A 12,519-nucleotide genomic window follows, 5' to 3' on the forward strand; every position below is an offset into this window, starting at 1 on the left:
TCCATACCTTGATGTTCCAAGAAAACTTTCAGTGGACGCTCATAAGTCTTCTAGTGGCTCGTAGAATTATCTTCAAGCACTGGATTTCCCCAATACCGCCCACTCTGTCCGAAATTAAGATAGAACTTAAAATACTACTATTCAGAGAAAAACTGGACAGCATACTACAAAATTAAGGGTGCAACCAACGCCTAGAATCCAGGTAGCATTCCTTTATTGACAAAAATCTAACAGCAACTGAGGAATTCTCTTTACAGATTCCTTTCAGCTTCACATCTAGTGGTTTTTTGGCCCCAACAGTAAACCACTCCAAATAAACGAGCCGCTATTTTTCTCTTCAAGGGGTTACAACCTACCTTGTTTATAGGCATAAGTTATGATAATGAACCACGCCTTGGACCCTTGCCCACCAGGGGAACTCGGGAGGGTATGAGCCCAAGATATCCCCATCCTTCTCTTTTCCCTTCTTTCTCTCTCTCTTCTCTTTCTATCCCTATGTTGCATATGTTCCCCCCCCCCCCGTGTTTAAATATAATTTTTGAACCTTTTGTATAAGTGACACTATGTTAATAGCTAATATGTATCACAGCTAATGAGGACATTTTTCCCTGGTTATTCCTCTTCATTTTACTTTGTTATGTGAATAAAACTCAATAAAATATATTGGGGAAAAAAAGAAAAAAAAACAACACTGCTAAGGAACCTAGACCACTGCTGATTGGAGCAGCGATCGGGGGGCGTGATGAACCATTTGAGATGCAGGCTCCTGTATTGTGTGTAAGAGCAGTGGTCTGACTCTCCAGCGTGTTGCTAGTGCGGGGTATTTTAACCCTTACAGCTCTTAGTATGTAAAAATGCACAGAAAGAAAAACATGATTATTACTGCATATGCAGCCTGACTGCATTGCAGTAATAAATGCGGAGGCTTCAAGTGGGCTTTTAGGTCAGTTTTGTTCTCTTCTTGAAATAATTCTCAAGGAGTCCTAAGCCCAGCAAAATGCACGTGACTTTCAAGTCATATCAGGCTGTAATTGCTTTAGACTTGCAGTGGTTCCTCAGCAGGTTCAGGCTTGGAAGGAGAACATGATATTTTCCTACTTTTTAATTACACCATTTACACAAGAATGCTACTATAGTAAATAACAAACCAGCTTCTCCATTCATAACTGTACATAGCATGTTATTAGGGGAAAAGTCATCACCTTAGAAAAAACTTTTATTGGGTAATAATAACAAAAGAAAAAAAATGGTAGCATTTGTTAAAAAAGAAAGAAGGAACACACCGAAAGAACTAAAATTGTAGTAGCTGTTTTGTTTTTTTTTTTTTTTTTTTTAGATTTACTTAAAGTGTATGTAAAAATAAAAATGTCATCCTTTTTACTTTTGGATGGAATGGGAAAATTATAAAACCTCTGTCAGGTTTTTATTGCTGTCTGTGTACCTTCTGCGGAGCTTCACCCCCTCCTGGCAGAGAAAGCAAAGGGAATTCCACAATGTTTTCCAAAAGGAACATCTGCTCCAGTGGCAACTGTCCAAATAGGGACTTTCCCTCAGTTTGGAGAGATGTCATGTTGTATCTCTTGAACAGGAAGTGAAGGGAAAAATCACCAATGGGACACAGACGAAAAAAGGAAGCAGAATTGAACTATATCTGAGCAACATAAGCTGAAAACGCTATTTCATTCATTTATAATATTCAACACAAACACATCCATCCATGTCTCCGTGCTTTAATTTGTTGAACAAAAGCCCCTAGCATTTCTAGCTATGGCCAGTTTGAGTAAGGGCAGGTGATTTATTTAAGATTTACTTACTGGAATCCATCTGCCTTTAGCTCAGGCATGCAGGCAGTAGGGTGTGCTTAGCAGAGAAAGCACCTCCTTCAGATGAAAGAGAAGAAAATGGCCTCGATGACTCCTGGGATGTATTTCGGCCTAGGACAGAAACCAGGAGGCAACTCACGAAAAAAAAAACAAAATAAAAGGAAATATAATATACAGTATCTTCCTTTCTATTTACAAAGACTAGCAGCATAAGGATTAAAATATCTACTGTTGATTGAGAGAGTTTAGTTCTACTTTAACTTTTCCCTACTTTATCCAAAACTAAAAAAGAAAAAGTTTGGCTTTGCATACACCTTAAAGGGGTTTGTCAGTCACCTGCTATTGGGTCTTTGCTAGTATATTAAAGAGTTTGTTTTGTTGGTAGTGAGTCCCTCTGAAATAAAATGTTCTCACAGCATCCTTATTTCAAATTGCATGCGCTGAAGAACATTGTAAGCTGGTGGCACTACAGGTAATGCAACAAACTTTCTAGACACCAGCACTGTTATGTGAGGGTGGGAAATGCTTTCCAGACTGGGGAGTGTCGGTAATATGAGTATAATCAGCATGAGAAATCAGCATTTAAAGTGCAAATCTAGATTTTATTGTCCCGTCCCCCTGAGCCCCCGAACTAAGAAATGATCTATACATACACATATATTCTCTTTGAATGGAATTTATTGCTGGCTGATAGCATCATGGCTGCTTTGTTACATGTCTCAAAACCAAATGCTACATGCATAGCTTCCAACTGTCCCTGATTTTGAGGGACTGTCCCTGATTAAGTCCTTCTGTCCCTCTGCCCCCCTCATTTGTCCCTCATTTTGGTCTGATCTATATAGTTGTATATAAAATGCAATTTTTATCTTTCAAAAAGTGTTTCCCAGTGCTAAACCTTTCATCCAATTTCTAAATGGCTGCATTTGTAAATTTTAAAGGCCAATATAAAGGAATAGTAGTGGTAAAAAAAAAGCACCTGTGTGGTTTAGCAAATATTTTTTTTTGTATAATTGTATAATATAATTTTGTATAATAAGGGGGCATGGCAGGGGGTGTGTCCTATGCCTACATACTTTTGCTAATAGGCGTTCCCATCTCAAAATGTTGGGAGGTCTGTGCATGTAGTGATGTGTGACTGCTGTTAATATAATAGTACAGTGAGCCCGGGATGCTGTGCCAAGGGGGGTGTCCAGGACAACCTGGGCTCAGAGCAAGCCGGTTGTATGGGGTTACCAACATTCAACTCAGTCGACTGAGGACACCTTGTGGTGCAAAAGAAGTGCTGCAGAAGTGTTATGCTTGCCAAACAGATCTTGGGGTCCATTCTCTCAGTATTAGCTTCTTTATTCAAAAGTCACAATAACCTTTACATCTTGCTTGCTTTTAATGCAGAATATGTTGTGTATATTGTTAATTATCTTACCCAAATATGGAGAACAAGAGAACAAGACCCAGATGTCCATGAGGATAAATTGTAACTGGATGCCACATGTACTCCACCACGTTACTCATGTTATACAACGTCCTTTGCTTCTGTTTAGTCTGCGACTCTGCAAGACACTGAAGCAAATGCAAATCAAAATATCAATAGAAATCCCCTGTAGCAGGAACAGGACACATTGTACTAAACCATTCCAGGGACTAGTAAGGAATGAAAAAAGCTTACCCCGCTAGACAATAGATATTTTGTTATGGATATTATTCGGCAAATTTGGTTTAAGTGCCTAGGAGTTCCATTTCAAAACCAACAAAGTGCTGCCCAAGAGAACAAATTGTTAGCATGAAAACAAAGATGTATTTTCAATCATAGCGTGCATGTATGTCATTGACACACATGGGCATCACTGTTATTTATTTAGCAGCACAGCTAATAACACAAATAGCTAAGGGCACTCAGTGATTTATTTCCTTTCTCTTTCTCCATTTGTTTTGTTCCAGCTGAGAGAGTGAGACTTATATGTTGCTGGTATAAAAGAGGTGTTTATAAATAAAGGGGATTTGTTTTAAAGCAACCAATCAGATCTGAGCTTTTAATTTTACTTGCAATTGCCCCCAACTGCTAGTCAAATGTAGAAATGAGACAGTTCCTGCTTATCACAGTTCTTTTATAAGCAATTGGACTTATTCCGTATAACCTTATGCGGTACACACAATGAGATTATTGGACGAATGATTGTCCGTTTTTTTTTTTTTTTGGATGCTAATCTCAGATTGAATCTGGTGAGTTTACTAAAGTCACGAAAATTTGCGTATGGCAGAATAAAAAGCTGGCCACAGCATCCTTAACAACCGATGAGTCATCAGCTGTCAATGGGCTTTCCCACTGACAGTTGAATAAAAAAAAAAATAATTGCCGGTAAAATTAGTAAAAAGAAAAAAACGTGTGGGGTCTCCCCAAAATTCATACCAGACCCTTATCCGAGTATGCAGCCCGGCAGGTCAGGAAAGGGGGGGAGCGAGCGCCCCCCCCCCCCCTCCTGAACCATAACAGGCCACATGCCCTCAACATGGGGGGGGGGGTGAGTGCAAAGCACCATGTCCCTATGTTGATGGGGACAAGGGTCTCTTCCCAACAACCCTGGGCTGTGGTTGTGGGAGTCTGCAGGTGGAGGGCTTATCAGATTCTAGAGGATCAGACCAGATCTCGGCCCTCAGATCTCACCCCCCCCCATGTAAATGAGTATGTATGTACCCCTACCCATTTACCAAAAAAAGTCAGAAAGTAAAAAAAAAACACAGAGACAGTTATTGACAATTCCTTTATTAAAAAATTTAAAAAAAAAAAAAAAAACACTGAAAAACAAAACAAACAAAAAGTGTCCTCCAATGCGAAGGCAAACCTGGTGGCACTGCCCCTCTTGTGACATCACCAACAGGTGTATGCTGGATCGGTGATGTCGCAAGGGGGTGGTGCCACCTGGTGACGTCGCCCCAGGTGGGCCCACCCTTACCTATATAAGAACTGTCAAACGTCAAGCCAGCCATTCGGCAGAGCATTTTTTTTTCTTTTTCAGGTCGGCAGTGAACGGACGTCGTGATTAACAATGGATTTACATCGGGAGGCACTGTTATTTTTTTTTTTTAAAGGAATTGTCAAAAACTGTCTCTGTGTTTTTATTACTATTTGACACTTTTTTGGTGAATAGGTAGGGTACCCTACACTCATTTACATAGGGGGGGTCCGGGACCTGGGGGCCCCCTTGTTAAAAGGGGCTTCCAGATTATGATAAGCCCCCTGCTCCCAGACTCCCACAACCACAGCCCAAGGTTGTGGGGAAGAGACCCTTGTCCCCATCAACATGGGGACAAGGTGCTTTGGGGCGGGGGGCAAAAATGTCTCCAGGGCAGTACCCGGACCCCCATACCTCTTTTATTGGCAATTACTTGCATATAATCCTTCAAAATTGGCACATTTGATTACTCATGTTCGGCTCCCATAAACTTTAATGGAGTTCGCTGTTCAGGGCAGAACTTTTGCCCGTTCGAGAGTTCTGCTGCAAACTGAACAGGGGGGTGTTCAACCCATCTCTAATCAGAAATTTGAAATGCTGGGGTAACAAACACTAAAGGTAAAAAAAAGGCCATAGGTATCAGCCTATATACCTACATACATTATATTCTCAGAACCTAAAATCAGCAGTTGACCCAAAGGAAGCAGATGCCTTATAAGTATGATTCAGTTTGCTTTAATAGGGAATCCATTTCCTTCCTGATCCTTAAAGCAGAACTCCATGAAAAAAAAATTCTCCCATGCAGTGGAGCTGTGCCCGCACTGCATGGGTTACCTGCTTATGTTGTCTAGGGGCACAATGAAAGGCTACACTTACCCAATCCTTCGATCCTCAGGAAAACCATGCTCCCCCACATCCAGCGGTGGAGTGTTCCTGCCATCCTCATGTCCACAGTCAGTCTATTGACGTCAGAAACAGTAAACTTACAAGACTGCTAGCATGCGGGGGGGGGGGGGGGGGGGGCCAGTCTTGCGATTGGAAGATCGGCAGATTAGGTAAGTATATTTCAGCTCTGAAATCCCCTAGACAAAAAGTGGTTAACCCAATGCACTTAGATAACTACCTGGGTCAACAGCCAATGATAAAATGATATTTCCTATAAATAATAGTAGCCCTTCCTTTATATTATGTGCTTTTAGAAACACTTACTTTTTTGAAACAATCTACTGAGTCATCTTGAACTGCTTTCTATGGAAGTCTATTCAACATTATCAGAGTTTTTACAATGGAAAATCATTACAATAAAGAACCTACTTTTTTTCAAGTTGCAAAGAGTGCACTGATATCTCTTAATTACCCTAAAATGAACAATTTTTCAGTTAATTTACTGTATGGGCCTTTTCTGTATTTAAACCAGGTGCTCAAAACTTGCCTCCTCTTAAGGATGAATGAATTTGTTTCAGTTAAAGTCTAGTTTGAAGGATGTTTTTTTTTTTGATCCACTAAAAGGCCTGCTTTTGTCATGTATGGGTTCTCTAGGTAGAATTCTGTCCTTTGTCTAATTATGCAGGCAAGTCAATAAATCAATCAGCTGACCAGAGAACTACAAGGTTAGATGTGCAGGCATGGGCTAATCACCCTGACCCTTACCCTCCAGCCTTTCCCCATAAATTTGTACTCTAAGGGTAGACATACATGGGTAGAATTTTGTTTGAATGTTTGAATAGGAACTCTGCAAACTCTTCATCATATTCATTAAATAGTACCATCAGTGACTTGACAAATTTCACTAGAAAGCCCTAAAAATGTTTGTTCAGAATTACTATGCCAATTATTTAAACTTTAACATTCGATTTCGGCATGCATGGAAGTAATTTCATGTTTATGCCACAAACCCTACCGTACCATAAATACAATGCAGTATATAAAATGAATCAATGTTCATGACAGACAATGAAAGTTCTACATCCAGATCAAACTTTACCTACCACATGTTCATTACAATAGGTACGATTTTCCCAAATGGAAACCACATTAACAGTTAGAATTTTGTTAGTTCAGATAAGAAACAAGAAAGCTTTTCCATCCTTCGCCTTTAATTTTACTTGTCACTGCAGTCAACGATGATCATCGAATTGTCCCCTTTAACCATAAAAGTATAAAACAAATGTTTTGAAAATGACCATGTTCAAATAAAATTCTATCCATTGACTAGCTTAAGGCTTTGCATAGACAGCTCAAATTTTAGCCATTCAGCCCGTGTGAGACAGAGAAAAAAAAATCACTTGATTCCGTCATCCATGCTTAAAGGCATGGATTGAGGAATCTCCATTGTATTTAGACACCCGCTGCTTCTGCGGAACAGTGATTGAATGTTATAGGATGCAGTAAATGTTCAGATAATTTTACAATTGGCTCATCAAACCGGGTGATGCTTGCAAGGCCCAATGGCTCTAATTTCAGTCATTTTAGCAGGAATTCAAGTTGTCTATGAGGACCTTTATTGGTTGCAAGTATGGAACGAATCAACTAAACACCCAAAACACCAAAGTACTCTTGAGGAGTAATAGGGCCAGGTGTTTTAAAACTTCCCCTGTAGTGTAGCCAGAGGTTTGCGGTGATGCCGATAAGTCAATAGAAAACAACTGGATCAAGTGATTGTTATCCGTTACCTTTAACGCTTACTGACTACTCCCATTCTTTGGGACATTTTGTATAGGAACAAAAATGTTGGGTATCTGAAGTTATTATCCCTAGACATCTGCAACTCAAGAGCTTTCTTCATGTTGAACAGACAGCTGGGCTGTTCTCTAACATGCCTAGAGTGCTAAAGAATCTCATCTGATTATCACGTATGTCACACAGAGAATCTTGGTCTTCTAAACCAACTACATACAACAACACAGGATTAGAGGAGTTTTCTGTTCACAGAAGAGTGATGATAAGTCCAGGACGATGCTACATTCATCGGTATGCATTCCATTCATATCACAGAGGTCAATGATTTATTCTATTCCCACCATTGACGTCAGTGATGGATGCATATAAAAGATCCAAGCGTATTACCAATGAGCAGTGTTTATAAACATAAATATTTATTTTCATAACAATATATCATTTAAAAAAATCTTCCTGAAACTTTCTCTTGTAGCAAGAAATGTATTTTTGTGTTAGTCACTTTGTCTTCGGCCATTATCATAGTTTTGCCACTAGAGAGCGCTGTTTTAACAACACACTGTACTTTCCTACCCTAGTCATGGTAAGATGGCTGCTTCTAAAAATGTTAACAAATGTTACTGTATAGAGTAATAAAAATATTTGTGCAGCTAAAAATATGTCTGCATGTTATACTGAGCACTTACTGAATTAAAATAAACTCTGTTTTAATAAGAAGTGGCAGTGAAATAGTCAGCTTTGAAAATAATCTTATCTGCCAATGCATGTTTGGACTCTTTACATTCCAGATGCTTTCAATAGAAAATTATAAAATTTGGCTTTTGTCATGCAACAAAGTGTGCATTTTGTGCACTACTGTAGAGCTTTTTATTGACCAAGGTAATTCATTTAAAGCTTCATAAAAGAATGAGAAAATTCTAAAAATACTGTTTTGTAAAGTATCCCTCTGTTGACTTTGCTCCTTTGTGAAATTGACAGCGACTGGGCTCGTAAAACCCCAGCTACAGGTGTTGTGCCTATTTTGTGTTTTTAAAGTTGATAACTTTCCTATCATGTCTTACAGAGCCAAATTGTTCAGTAAAGTGGAGTTAAACGTTAAAATGTTTAAGGTGTCTATTGTAGTCAATAAATGTAATATTTCAGTGAGCTGTGTTTACGTCACAATGTTATTTGAAAGTACAGTATCTTATCCATATGTGTGTATATTATATATATATATATATATATATATATATATATATATATATATATATATATATATATATATAATATAATATGTTTCCTACAATTCTTTGCACCCAGATCAAGCAAAACTTTCCAGTACCTCTAGTGCCGACTCCAAAGCCTTCTATTTCTTTTATGTTTTTAAAACACCCTTGTTAAGAGCTACATGCTCTACACACAAGGCTTACTGCAGAATGCAGTGATTGTGGAACATTGGCATTCAGTGAGGAAAATAATTATTTGATCCCCTGCAGATTCTGTATGTTTGCCCACTTACAAAGAAATGAAGGGTCCATATTTTTTTTATCATAGCTGTATTTTAAATGATAAAGACAGAATATCAACCAAAAATCCAGAAAAAACACATGATACAAATGTTATAAATTGAGTTGCAGTTCAGTGAGTAAAATAAGTATTTGATCCCCAAGCAAAACATGACTTAGTACTTGGTGGAGAAACCCTTGTTGTTTCTTGTAGCTGGGTACGAAGTTTGCACACATCTCAAGAGGTATTTTGGTCCACTCTTCTTTACAGATCTTCTCTAAATCCTTAAGGTTTCTTGGCTGCTGCTTGGCAACTCGAAGTTTCAGCTCCCATACATTTTCTATATGATCAAAGTCTGAAGACTGGCTAGGTCACTGTATGACCTTAACCACTTCAACCCCGGAAGATTTGGCTGCTTGATGACCAGGCCATTTTTTGCGATACAGCACTGCGGCACTTTAACTGACAATTGCGCGGTCATGCGATTCTGTACCGAAACAAAATTGATGTCCTTTTTTTCCCCACAAATAGAGCTTTCTTTTGGTGGTATTTGATCATCTTTGCGCTATAAACAAAAAAATAGCGACAATTTTGAAAAAAACACAATATTTTGTACTTTTTTTGCTATAATAAATATCCCCATTTAAAAAAAAAAAAAAGCAAATTTTTTCCTCAGTTTAGGCCGATATGTATTCTTCTACATATTTTTGGTAATAAAAATCACAATAAGCATATATTGATTGGTTTGCACAAAAGTTATAGCATCTACAAACTATGGGATAGATTTATGGTATTTTTATGGCATTTTAATTATTATTTTTTTTTGCTAGTAATGGCAGTGATCTGCGATTTTTATCAGGACTGCGACATTATGGCGGACAGATTGGACACTTTTGACACATTTTTGGGACCATTGACATTTATACAGCGATAAGTGCTATAAAAATGCACTGATTACTAAATGTCACTGGCAGGGAAGGGGTTAACACTGGGGGTTAACTGTGTTCCCTCGTGTGTGTTCTAACTGAAGGGGGATGGAACTGACTAGAGGAGATGACAGATCGCCTGCTGCTGTCTCCTCACAAAAACCGGGTTTACACACACATGTCCCTGTTCTGGCTCTTGTGCCCGTGATCGCGCGTGGCCAGCGGTCTTCGCAACCGCTGGCCATGTGTATCAGCACCCCCCCAGTGCAGCGGGCATGCGTCACGTGCCTCTGGCGGCGCACGCGTGCCTGCTATCCCTGCTTAAAGGGCCGACGTACAGCTACGACGGCTCGCGGGAACGTGCCGACCTGCCACAGTATAATGATGGCGGCTGGTCAGCAAGTGGTTAATGTGTCTCTTCTTGATCCGCTCCTTTGTTGCCTTGGCGGTATGTTTGGGGTCATTGTCATGCTGGAAGACCAATCCGAGACCCATCTTCAGTGTTCTGGCTGAGGGAAGATGGTTCTCATTCAAGATTTTTCAATACATGACCTGTCCTGTCCATTGGCCCCTCAATGCAGCAAAGTCGTCCTGTACCTTTAGCAGACAAACAGCCCCAAAGCATAATGTTTCCACCTTTGTGCTTGACTGTTGGGATGGTGTTCTTAGGGTCATAGTCAGCATTTATCTTCCTTCAGACACGGCGAGTCAAGGTAATACCAAAGAGCTCAAATTTGGTCTCATCTGACCCCAGCACTTTCTCCTAATCCTTCTCTAAATCAAATCATTTAGATGTTCAGATAGGCCTGTACATGTGCCTTCTTGAGGAGGGGGGCCTTGCGGGCGCTGCAGGCTTTCAATCCATGGTGGCATATTGTGTTACCAATAGTTTGCTTGGTGACTGTGCTCCCAACTGCCTTGAGATCTTTCAGAAGCATCTCCCGTGTAGTTCTGGGCTGATCCCTCACTTTTCTCATGATCATCTTTACCCCATAAGGCGATACCTTGCATGGAGCTCCAGACCGATGATGATTGATGGTTATTTTGTATTTCTTCCATTTGCCAATAATCGCTCCAACAGTTGTCTCCTTCTCAACAAGCTTCTTGCTGATGGTCTTATAGGCCATTCTGGTCTTCTGTAGGTCTACAATCTTGTCCCTGATATACTTTAATAGCTCTTTGGTCTTGCCTTTGATGGCGGGTATGAATGGAAGAAAGAAATTCTGTGGACACGTGTCTTTTATAAACATAACGAGTTGTTGTTAGGAGCCACTTCTTAAATTGACAGGACTAATCTGTGTACCATATGAGCGCATACTGCAGCCAGGCTGTGGGGGCCAGAATTATTGTTGGTTGGTAGAGGATCAAATACTTATTTTACTCACTGAACTGTAACTCAATTTATAACATTTGTATCATGTGTTTTTTCTGGATTTTTGGTTGATATTCTGTCTCTTATTATTTAAAATACACCTATGATAACAATTACAGACCCTTCATTGGGTAAAGTGGGTAAACTTACAAAATCTGCAGGGGATCAAATAATTATTTTCCCCACTGTATATTATTTATTAGTAATCAGGTGTTATTTATTTGAACTGCAAAAAGCCTTTGAGCCTTCCAAGCTCAGCAGTGATCAGAGAATTTAATTTAACACTGTATTGGGATGAAAAACAAAAGCCATTGGCAGGTAAGATGCATCCCTTATCCACTTGTAGTCTATGCTATATTTTCAAGCTGAACTGGGAGTGTACCTTTAAGGATTCATTAAATATTCCTTTAATGTTGCAATGGCCGGAAAATATTCTGTACTCAGCATTTTGGATTAATTAAATCATTTTTGATTCATTGGCATTCTTCTTCTTTGTACGATCAGGATATGAGTCATTATCATTTTATGGATTTTGTAAAAGATTTTGCTTTTCCAATAAGCCTTTACTAAATTTTCATTTATTAGCTAAAGTTGTTGCATGGACAACGAATAGAGCATAGCTTACTACAAAGTTTTATTTAAAAGCTGGCACAATAAGATTTTATGTTTCCTTCATTTCAGGAAATTTAAAAAATTGTTCAGAAAGTTGAAGGATGAAAGGACAGACTCACGGAAGAATAGTCTGCACAATTCTAGAGAACATCAGCAATGGGTCCGTGACTACGCTTTGGAGCCATTTACTGGACTGACACCAGAATACATGGAGATGAGTAAGGACTGGCTTATGTGCAATGTTTGTATTGTTCTGAATGTTAGTGGTTTAAGAGTATTTATGTAGTTATGGTAATACACTATGAGGCTAAATGTTTGTGGACAACTGACTATGACACCTATATAAGCTTGTTGGACATCCAATTTCAAAATAATGGGCATTGCTGTGGAGTTAGGCCCCTTTCACACTTGTACAACACGACAGGCGTATGATTGTGGATCCGACTGCCCTGCGACTTGCGTCCGACTTCAATGAACAGGGATACGACTTTGATCCCAACAATACCAGGCACTGTCTGGTATGAATCTTTAGGGGGAACTCCACGCACAATGTAGAAGAAAAAAAACAGCATGGGTTCCCCCTTCAAGAGCATACCAGGCCCTTCAGCCTGGCATGGATTTTAAGGGGAACCCCCATGCTGAAAAAACTGCGTGGGGGTCCCCCCAAAATT

General features: G+C 39.5%; 1 protein-coding gene across 1 annotated transcript in view; it reads left to right on the top strand.

Annotated features, from left to right (window-relative positions):
* Positions 1 to 12,519, top strand: part of ANO2 (anoctamin 2) — a 373,482-nt gene that overhangs the window by 270,229 nt on the left and 90,734 nt on the right. Inside the window, exon 20 of the mRNA XM_073621286.1 lies at positions 11,918 to 12,066. Within this exon, the coding sequence (XP_073477387.1) occupies positions 11,918 to 12,066 (149 nt within the window). The remainder of the gene's footprint in view (positions 1 to 11,917; positions 12,067 to 12,519) is intronic.

The sequence above is a fragment of the Aquarana catesbeiana genome, linkage group LG03, assembly GCF_042186555.1.
Source record: "Aquarana catesbeiana isolate 2022-GZ linkage group LG03, ASM4218655v1, whole genome shotgun sequence".
NCBI classification, from domain to species: domain Eukaryota; kingdom Metazoa; phylum Chordata; class Amphibia; order Anura; family Ranidae; genus Aquarana; species Aquarana catesbeiana.